At 39.3% G+C, this 11,506-nt stretch overlaps 1 protein-coding gene across 1 annotated transcript; it reads left to right on the plus strand.

The window, feature by feature from the left end:
- Positions 1-5,904: 5,904 nt before the first annotated feature.
- On the plus strand, positions 5,905-8,572 carry LOC114075333. The gene is made up of 3 exons (XM_027913816.1): positions 5,905-7,577; positions 7,762-7,855; positions 7,910-8,572. Exons 1-3 carry the CDS (start codon positions 5,905-5,907, stop codon positions 8,570-8,572), a joined length of 2,430 nt encoding a protein of 809 aa, XP_027769617.1.
- The last annotated feature ends 2,934 nt before the right edge of the window (positions 8,573-11,506 follow it).

Below are 11,506 nucleotides of genomic sequence, written 5' to 3' on the forward strand. Positions count from 1 at the left end.
AAAAAAATAAAGAAATTAAAACTAGTATATCATTAGTTTAAAAGAGTGTTTAATTGTAATTTTATGAAAGTTTTTTTTTGTTTTCCTTCTTTTGTTGTCATTGTCTAGTAGTAAAACTTAATTGTTTTTTTTTCTTTTGGTAAAATCATAAATATAAATGCTAGAAATTTTTTAATTATAATAAATAAATAAATACTAATCATTTCTTAGTTTATATGTTGTACCATTTTCTTTTATTCATTCTTATCATTATTTTTTTTAAAAATTGAGTAATTAATTATTGCGTTTTTTTTTAAAAAAATTAAATAAAACTTCAAATACCATCATGTGTTCGGTTACGATCCTTGGTCTGTATTCTTTTCTAAAAAGAAGGGTCTTGTGTGCGGTTACGCTCTTAGGCCAATCAGTTTTTTTTAAGAAAATAGTAATTAATACACTTTTTCTCCTTTTATCCAAAATTAAATAAATAAATTATTTTTGCCAAATATAAGTTAATAAAGCGACCGTGCTAGAACCACGGGACTCGGGGGGTGCCTCATACCTTTCCTCCGGTCAATAGAATTCCTTACCCAATCTCTGTTTTTCGTAGACAAAAAAAAAAGTTTTTTTGTTTATTTTAAACTAAGAACTATCTGGTGACTTGGAACACCTAAAAACTCAATTCCAAGTGGCGACTCTACAAAAAAAAATTTAAAAAAAAACCCGTCATATCCTCAACAATTATAAAAAAATAAAAGAGGTGTGACAGATTTGACGATTCCGCTGGGGATCACTTCTTTTAGAATTCGAGCTTTGTACATTAACTTTTTTTTTGGCTATTTTGTTTATTTGGATAAATTTTATGTTTGGATGCTAATTGTGTTGTTTCAGCAATTCATTGTTTGATATTGTATTGTATATAATGTATTTCTCTTACACATTCTCTGAGTCTCTGTAATTTTGTTATACACTGTGTGTGCGGTTACGCTCCACAGGACTTCTGTCTAGGATAAGTCAGTGTGCGGTTACGCTCCTGATTCTAGGTTGTCACACATGTTAGGCGGGGTTGGATCACCAGTTAAGCCGGAATAGCTCTGCTACCGGTACGCTGACCCTCCCCGACTCGAGTTGTCCGCTCGAGTAAGCTTGTCTAGACACCTTTATAAATGTTAAACCTAGATAAAATGTCTCAGGTATGCTCTTTTTTTTTCTTTCATCATGTACATTTGACCTAGCGAAATTTAAGATATGTATCCATGCTAGATCAAAATGTTCATTTTATATGCTATGTAAAAATAGTTGGTTCAGAAGGCCTTGACATTGTTGACCATCTTCAAAATAGCTTTGTGAGTTTAATTTTTTTTTTTAAAAAAAATTCAAAATAAAAGGGGTAGTCTTCCCTAATAGAAGTTTTTCTTTTATGAACTACGCACACCTGATTCTCACTAAAAAGAGATATGTAGGCATCCCTTCAAGGGTTCGGTGTTTGTAAAAATTGGTGTTTTTTTATTTTATTTTTTAAAAAAACTTTTTTTACTTTTCTTTCTTCACTCTGTTAGACTTTGTCATAAAAAAATTTATTGGATTCTATTTAAAGGTACAAATGGCACCATCGACAAAAGGACAAGGTTCAAAAAGGCCTAGAAGCGAAGGAATTCCAGAGTTCATGATCGTAGATACTATACCAAAAGATTTATGGCAATGGTGGACAGACATGGGAAGTCATGAGAAAAAAAGAGTAAAGGAACACTTGGGGCATTTAGTGCATCTTATGGAGATTGACCCTAGAAGGGATGTGGTCGAGGCATTGATTCCTTTTTGGAATCCCAAAAATAATGTATTTTATTTTTCTGACTGTGAGATGACACCAACTTTGGAAGAAATTGCCGGCTTCATGGGGAAGGGGTCTACTATTCGAGGTGTCGATCTACGCAATAAAAGACCCATAATTCCGAAACATGTTGATGCCAAAAAATTTCTGGAACTGCTCAAAATTAATCAAATAGAGAAAGAGAGTTTGAAAAATGGGTGGGTCTTATTGGACTTTCTATACCAGAGATACGGCCAAAGGGATGGTTTCAAGAACTATTGAAACCAATTGAGTAATCAAGGGGGTGAAGAGGCTTGAAAGGCAAATGGATGTTTTGCTTTTATGGTCGTATTTTTGGGGCTCATTATTTTCCCCAAAAGGGACAAGCATATTGACATTCGTCTGGCTGGTGTGGTGAAGGTGTTGACCACAATGGAAAGTCCAACTATTATTCTTATGATCCTGGCAGATATATTTCGTGCATTGACTAAATGTTTAAGTGGGGAAATGTACTTTGAAGGCTGTAATATTTTGCTCCAAATATGGTTTTTGGAACACCTTTATCACCATGATCGTGCGCCTAGATTTACTCCAGATTGGTGCAACTATATTTCCTCTCATAAGGAAAGGGAAGCCAAAATTGATTTTCCAAAAGGAATAATAGCGTGTGAAGAAAAACTTTCAGTGATCACATCTGATGAAATAGTGTGAAATTAAAACTGGTTCCCAGCTAAGGATATCATTAGCATGTCTAGTGGTATCTCATTTCTTGTGTTGATTGGTCTTAGAGGTGTTCAACCATATGCCCCACTTCGGGTTATGCGTCAACTAGCCAAAGTTCAAGAAATCCCACCCAATGATGATATGAGTAGGTTTGCATATGACACTCCACCAGGTTTTGCTTTTAATAGCGAAGAGATTATGAAGATTTGGTACAGGAGTATTATTTCTGAGCTAAGTGAAATGATTATGGAGAAAGATAAAGGAAAGGTGGTTCCTGGGCACCTATCGTGGTTTCGTGATCCAATGACATTTGGTGACACTCCCAAAGGATCCAGCAGAAAACGAAGAGATCAACATATTATAAGACATTTGAAAAAAGAGTTGGAGAAGGCCAAAGCAACCATTGCACGGCAAGAAGTACAGGTCCAAAGAGGAAAAAATAACAAGTTAGAGTTGCAAGATATGGAAGGAGAATTGAAGCATGCAGAGGGAAGATTAGCCCGATTGGAGGAAGAATTGCATAGTAGAATCCACTTGGCACGACAGATAAAAAAGGAGCAGAGTTTTGAGATCTCTCGATTGAAGAGGGACTTAGTGGAATCCGATGAGGTCGTGCACTATCAAAAGGGAGAACTTAAGCGCCATAAGGAAAAATTTGAGAAAGAAAGATCGTGTTGGATGCATCAGTTAGAAGAATGTAAGAGCAAAATCAGTCATTATGTTGATATCGAAGAGGGGCAAAGACAATTGATCATCGAGAGAGCAACACTTCACCATCAACTTGAAGCAGCAGAAGGGCGAGAGGCCCTCTTGAGGAATAATCTGGGTGATCAACAGGGTTTGTTAAATGACTGTCATCAAAACATGGGAAGGGCTAGAATTCAAGTTCATCAACTGGCAGATAAAACCTCCTATGTTATTAAAAATCAGCGCCGTATGAATGATCAAGAAGTGGCTGAGCAAGCACGGATCATTGTTCCCCATCTGTCGAAGGTGTTGCTGAATTTGTATGAGACCTTGAGAGGAAAAAGAAAGCCCCAAGAAAGTGATGAAGATTGAAGAGAAGGTTTAGTTGTTTTTTGTTGTTCGTTTCATTTTGTTTGTTGAAAGACTTGGTTTTCAGTTTAAAATTTGGTGTTTAAGGATATTATGTTGATCCGGGTTGTGTTTAAACCTTTTGATTTTGTTGTTTTCTTGAAGTTTTGGCAAATGAATTCCAAATTAATCTTTTTGAGTTGTCTAAATTTTTGAACTACGTAATGATATGATTCATGCAGTAACATGATACGTAGGCAACCTCCAAAGGGTCCGATAAAATTTATTTTTCAAAACTTTTTCTTTTTCCAAAAAAAAAAAGGACAATAAGCAAAGCAAAGATGGGATGAAACAATGGCCTTCTGAACCCATGTTACTATGTGATTAATAAGTGTGTGATTGATTTATAAAATTGTCTAACCCCTAGCAAGTTTGTTCATTTCACATCAACTATAGTTAGCTTTCGGTGGTTAGGTTTGTGGTAAACTGGCAGAGCACCCGTACTTTACCAGGTCTAAGGTAAGAGCGTCAATGACAACCAATACTGAAACTATGGTGAATCCAGCGGATACTCCAATTGATTCAACAACAAGAGAGACAGTCATTGTTGAAGAAAATCGGACGTTGAGACATATTATGGAACAATTGTGGCAAGCCTAGGCCAATGGACAAGAACCACCAACATCTATTCTTGGTTTTCCTGAGATCACTAGTATCCGATCTTCATCTTCTCAGGTCCCAATATCAGAACCTTTCTTCCCTCCAGGGTATGGTCCATTTGATAATTGTGGGGCCGGGCCATCAACAACACGTCCTCAAGGCATGCCATTCAGGAATACTCCCACTGTCACAACAGCTGCACCGGTCTATACACTCCCACAACCGACTGTGACGCAAAGAGCGGCTCAAGATGGACAATTCACCACTCATCCGGAGCAGTACTATACTCCTAGGATAGCATTTGGGGGCCCTAAATCTATTCAATTCGGCTCCCCCATTGATGTTGAGAGGCCCACTCCAGGCTCAGAGCAAGAAGAAATGTTGAAAAAAATGAAAAGCATCGAGCAACACATGAAGAGCATGCAAGGGTTAGGAGGGAACAAAAGTGTCGCATTCAAAGACTTGTGTATGTTCCCAAATGTCCACCTGCCACCTGGGTTCAAAACCCCTAAGTTTGATAAGTATGATGGCCACGGTGATCCCATAGCCCACCTTAAGAGATACTGTAATCAACTTCGGGGTGCAGGGGTAAAAAAGAATTGCTCATGGCTTATTTTTGTGAGAGCCTGACTGGTGTTGCCTCAGAATGGTTTATAGACCAAGAGATTTCCCACTGGCACATATGGGATGATATGGCTCAAGATTTTGTTAGACAATTTCAGTACAATGTCGACATTATGCCAGATCGTAATACACTCTCCAATACAAGAAAAAAACCAAGTGAAAGCTTCAGAGAATATGCTATCAAATGGAGGGAACAAGCAGCCCGAGTTAAGCCCCCATTAAATGAGCAAGAATTAGTTGATATCTTTATAGAGGCTCAAGATCCTGACTACTTCCACCACCTCACAGCCGCAATGGGAAGACCGTTTCACACAGCAATCAAAATTGGGGAAATGGTCGAAAGTGGTCTCAAAACAGGAAGGATCGTGAGCCAGGCAGCAATCAAAGCTACCACACAGGCCATTCAAGGTGGTTCAACAAGTTTTGGAAATCGTAAAAGGAAAGAGGAAGTTATTTCACTGGCATCAGGGTCAAGGGGAGCTCAGAGAAAGTCTAGTTGTCCTTACACATCAGTTCAGGGACAACTTAGCTATCCTCAGCATTACTACCCTTATGCCCCTCACTATCCAGTATCTCCATCTCCGTACACGGTCTTAAATGCTCAGTCATATGTGCATCCTCCCAATTGCCCACATTTTCGGACCCCATCTCAAGGAAACTTTCGCCTACAACGGCCACCCTATCAGGTCCCTTACAACTCTCCTCTTATGCAGAATTATGCTCAAGATCAAGCACAGAAAAAGAAATTCACTCCATTGGGGGAGTCGTACTCCAGCTTGTTTCAAAAGTTAAGAAAGATAGGAGCGATTGAGTGTATCCCACCACATCGTCTGAATCCAAATGCTCTAGGTTTCCAAGCCAATGAAAGATGTGAATACCATTCAGGATCCCCAGGACACAGCACTGATAATTGTTGGACCTTGAAGGGAGCAATAGAGAAGCTGATCGAGCATGGAGTTGTTGTTGTGACAGATGATCAAAACACTCCCAATGTGACCAATAACCCACTTCCAGCTGAAAACAACTTAGTGGGTATGGTTTGTGATGATTAAAAGTACAAACTCCTCAGCAAAATGGGAAAGTTATTTAGGAAGATCGGAGAAGAAGACAAGTCAATTAAGAGTTTAGAACCAGTTGCATCTCTGAGTGCGGAAGGTGTCAATCTTGACACCAAAGTCTTGTGCATCCCGAGGGTTTCAATGGGGATTGAAGTTCGAGCAGCTATGCCAAAGTTGTATGTATCAAAAGGCTTTTCATTAACACAACATGACCAAAGTGGCTTGACCAAGTTGAAAGAGCCTATTTTTGTTAAGCCCGTTCAACAGCTTCCAGTAATTGATTCAAAGGCTGTCCCTTGGAACTATAACAAAACCGCAGTGGTTTATCAAGGAAAGGAGATTGTCGAAGAAGTTGACGAAGCGGGGGGTTTGACACGCTCTGGAAGATGTTATTCACCAGAAGAATTAAGAAAAGGCAAGATGACTGAAAATATCCAAGTACCACTAAAGAAAGCAGTTACTGAAGAAGAAAATGTAGAATTTCTAAAAAAGCTTAAGGTTCCAGATTACTCTGTCGTGGAACAATTGAAGAAGACGCCTGCACAGATTTCACTGTTGTCTATACTTTTGCACTCAGAAGAACATTGTCTTGTGTTGAATAAGGTTTTGAATGAAGCATATGTGCCAAAAGAGACCACAGTAAATCAGTTGGAGAATATGACCAAGCACGTCTTCGAGTCAAACGCCACCACTTTCACTAATGATGAGGTGCCCAAGGAGGGAGCTGGACACAACAAAGCTTTGCATCTTACAGTGACTTGTGAAGGTTACTATGTAAAGAGGGTCATGATAGATGGAGGGTCAGGGGTAGACATATGTCCTCTTTCTACGCTACAAAGCTTGAAAGTTAACATTGACAGAATTCGCCCCAGTAATGTATTTGTGCGAGCTTATGATGGCTCAAGGAGGGATACCATTGGTGAAATCAAGTTAAACATGACAATTGGTCCAGTAGTCTTTACGATTGTGTTCCAAGTAATGGATATGGAAACATCTTATAATTTTCTACTAGGAAGGCCATGGATCCACATAGCTCGAGCCGTCCCATCAACTCTACATCAAGTTGTCAAGTTTGAATACAACAATCAGGAAATCACTGTTCATGGGGAAGATGATTCACCTATTTACAGAGATCCATCCGTCCCATACATTGAGGCAAGGGAAGGATGTGATTCTGTTGTTTACCAGTCTTTTGAGGTTGTATCAGTCGATCGCTTTAAAGAAGGAGAATCTATCATCCAATCATGTATCTCTTCTTCCGCTTCAATGGTAGCAATGACGATGCTCAAATATGGTTATCAACCCGGTAAAGGTTTGGGAGTATATTCGCAAGGAATCGTGGATCCCATTACTCTTTTAGAAAACCAAGGCACCTCTGGCCTCGGATACAAACAAAGCAAGAGAAATGGAGATAAAGCTAAGAACCACAAAAGGATTGATTGGTCGTTGCCACAACCGATTCCCCATATTTCTCATTCTTTTATCAAACCTCAGGGTCCAGAATTGAAAGATTCATTCACTCTTGAAGACATTGAAGAAATTATTGAGGATCTCAGTCAGTTGTTTTGTGAAGTAAATATGGTCCAAGTTGGTGAAGGCACAAGTCATGCCAATATGCAGCTCGTGGGCTCAGGTTTTGAGTTAAGCAATTGGGAAGCCACTCCTTTCCCCATAAGGAAGGAGTTGTGGTAGTTTGTTTTGCTACTCTTTTGTATTTTGTTGTTCTCAGGGTTGTGGTCCGAATAGTTCAAAGTATTTTGTTATTGTCAACCCTTCTGTCCCTTTTTGATGTCAATGAAATGAAATTTCAGTTTCATAGTAAATTTTGTTGTTTTTTTTTTCCTCCCTTAATTCTTATTCTCTATTTTTCAGTTCTGTAAATGACGGCTTTGATAACATGACATGCATGCGGAATTCACTCCCTGATTTAAAAGAGTTGTTTATTCTTGAATCACCAAGTCAAGAGGTGGAATATGATGAATAAGAGTCTTTTAGGGAAATTAATAAGGAACTGGAACAGTTTGAGCACAAACCGAAGCCTAATCTTAGTGAAACTGAGACAATCAATTTGGGAAGTTCCGAGGATATTAAGGAAATAAAAATAAGTTTACATGATCAGGAAATTAGAGAGGAGATAATAGAACTTTTGTTTGAATACAAAGATGTATTTGCTTGGTCTTATGATGACATTCCAGGTTTGAGTGTTGATTTAGTGGTTCATAAGTTGCCCGTTTATCCTGATTTTCCACCCGTCCAACAGAAAAGAAGGAAATTCAAACCGGACGTGAGTGAAAAAATCAAGGAAGAAATAATGGAACAATTGAATGCAAAGGTGATCCAAGTTATTTGTTACACTACTTGGTTGACAAATGTTGTTCCTGTGCCGAAAAAGGATGGAAAGACAAGAGTTTGTGTTGACTATCGGGATTTGAACAAGGCTAGTCCAAAAGACAACTTTCCATTGCCAAATATCCACATCCTAGTTGATAATTGTGCAAAACACGAGATGCAATCTTTTGTGGACTGTTATGCGGGGTATCATCAAATCTTGATGGATGAAGAGGACGCTGAGAAAACTGCTTTCACCACTCCATGGGGAACTTATTGCTACAGGGTCATTCCATTTGGTCTTAAAAATGCTAAAGGCGACTTACATGAGGGCTATGACCACCATGTTCCATGATATGATGCATAAAGAAATTGAAGTATACGTCGACGACGTAATCATCAAGTCTAAAACACAAGTTGATCGTGTGCAAAATCTGAGAAAATTCTTAGAAAGAGTGCGAAGATATGACCTCAAGCTTAATCCAGTAAAATGTGCATTCGGAGTTCCATTTGGAAAACTTCTGGGTTTTATTGTCAGTAGAAGGGGAATCGAATTGGATCCCTCCAAAATAAAAGCCATTCGAGATTTGCCATCCCCGAAAAATAAAACCGAAGTCATGAGTCTACTTGGGAGGTTGAACTACATCAGCAGGTTTATTGCTCAACTCACAACCACATGTGAGCCCATTTTCAAACTTTTGAAGAAGGATGCTGCTGTCAGATGGACAGAAGATTGTCAACGAGCTTTTGAAAAAATCAAGGAGTATTTGTCCAACCCTCCCGTGTTGGTACCGCCCGAACCTTACAGGCCTCTCTTTCTATATCTTTCAGTAACAGATAATTCCTTTGGGTGTATTCTCGGTCAACATGATGCTACAGGAAGGAAGGAGCAGGCTATCTACTACTTGAGCAAGAAATTCACTAGTTATGAGGTCAAGTACACCCTTTTGGAGAGGACGTGTTGCGCCCTAACTTGGGTAGCTCAAAAGTTAAGGCATTACTTATTGTCCTACACAACTTACCTCATATCAAGGATGGATCCTTTAATGTACATCTTTCAGAAGCCAATGCCAACTGGCAGACTCGCGAAATGGCAAATTTTGCTCACTGAATTTGACATTATATATGTCACTCGCACTGCAATGAAAGCCCAAGCTTTGGCAGACCACTTGGCAGAGAACCCAGTCGATGGTGATTACGAACCATTGGATAAATATTTTCCAGATGAAGAAATTAACTCAATTGAGGAAGTAGGTTCAAATGGAAATCAAGCCTGGCAATTGTACTTTGATGGAGCAACCAACACAAAAGGCACAGGGATTGGGGCAATTTTAATATAGCCCACAGGGCAACATTACCCTGCAACAGCTCGACTTCGCTTCTTTTGTACAAATAACACGACTGAGTATGAAGCTTGCATATATGGCAATAGATTTAGGTGTGCAAGAATTAATTGTGTTGGGAGATTCTGATTTGCTTATCCGACAAGCTCAAGGCGAATGGAAAACTCGAGACCTCAAGCTCCTTCCATACAGACAATGTGTGGAAGATCTTAGCAAAAGATTCATGTATATCGAGTTTAGATACATCCCCAGGTTTCATAATGATTTGGCCGATGCCTTGGCTACATTAGCCTCAATGCTTCCCTATCCTGGAAACACTTACATCACCCCATTAGAGATTCAAGTTCGGGACCAACATGGCTATTGTAATACAGTGGAAGCAGAACCTAATGGTGAGCCATGGTACTCAGACATCAACAATTTTTTGAAGACAGGGAGATGCCCCGAACATTCCAACAGAAGCCAAAAAAGAACTATTAGACGTCTGGCTAATGGTTTCTTTTTTAGCGGGAATGTTTTGTATAAACGAACTCCGGATTTGAATTTATTGAGATGTTTGGATGCTGAAGAAGCTGAGAAAATTATGAATGAAGTGCACGCTGGGGTATGTGGACCACACATGAACGGATATGTCCTTGCAAAAAAGATACTCCGGGCGGGGTATTATTGGCTTACCATGGAAAGAGATTGCTTTCACTTTGTGAAAAAATGTCATCAATGTCAAATCCATGGAGATCTCATTCATTCACCTCATTCAGAGTTGCACCCCATGGCTGCTCCTTGTCCCTTTGTTGAATGGGGAATGGATGTAATCGGACCAATTCAGCCAAAAGCCTGTAATGGAGATCGATTTATTTTGGTTGCAATTGATTACTTCACCAAATGGGTGGAGGCGATAACTTTCAAAGCAGTCACTAAGAAGGCGGTCGTGGATTTTGTTCATTCAAACATTATTTGTCGATTTGGTATCCCAAGAGCTATCATCACAGATAATGCTGCAAACTTCAATAGTAATCTGATGAAGGAGGTATGCGAGCAGTTCAAAATTGTGCACCACAATTCTACTCCATACCGACCAAAAGCCAACGGAGCTGTGGAGGCAGCCAACAAGAATATCAAAAAGATTCTCAGAATGATGGTTCAAGGCACTAGACAATGGCATGAGAAACTGCCTTTTGCACTTTTAGGATATCGCACAACAGTGCGTACCTCGATTGGTGCAACTCCTTATTTGCTGGTGTATGGAACTGAGGCTGTGATTCCAGCAGAAGTTGAAAAATCATCTCTTCGAATTATTGTCGAGGCTGAAATTGAAGATACTGAATGGGTCAAAACCCGACTAGAGCAACTCGCATTAATAGACGAGAAACGATTGACGGCTATCTGTTTTGGTCAACTTTATCAGCAAAGGATGGCTCGTGCATACAACAAAAAGGTGCACCCAAGACACTTTGAAGTAGGTCAACTGGTCTTAAAGCGCGTTCTCCCGCACCAAGAAGAAGCCAAGGGAAAGTTTGCCCAAAATTGGCAAGGTCCATATCTTATCAAGGAAGTATTGTCCAAAGGAGTCCTGCACCTTACTGATGTGGAAGGAAAAATCACGGGCATAATTGTTAATGCAGATTCAGTCAAAAGATACTACATCTAATGCATTCTAAGGTTCTGCGACAAGTTTGGGGTTGAAAGAACAAAGGCACCTCTTCAAAAAAAAATCTCATTGAAAATTCTGAACTACGTTTGACCTGATTCCGAAAGGATACGTAGGCAACCCTTTAGGGGTTTGGTCATATCGGAAAAAAAAATTAGTTTTCCAGTATTTACAGAAAACTGGGGCATTGTTTTAGTTTTTTTATGTAGAATAATGTCAGATTGTAATTCTGTTTGTTCTGGCAACTGACTTTTTGGTCAAATCTGAAAATGATATTAATCATCAAAGGCAACATCGA

The sequence above is a fragment of the Solanum pennellii genome, chromosome 12 (genome assembly GCF_001406875.1).
Source record: "Solanum pennellii chromosome 12, SPENNV200".
Classification (NCBI taxonomy): Eukaryota; Viridiplantae; Streptophyta; class Magnoliopsida; order Solanales; family Solanaceae; genus Solanum; species Solanum pennellii.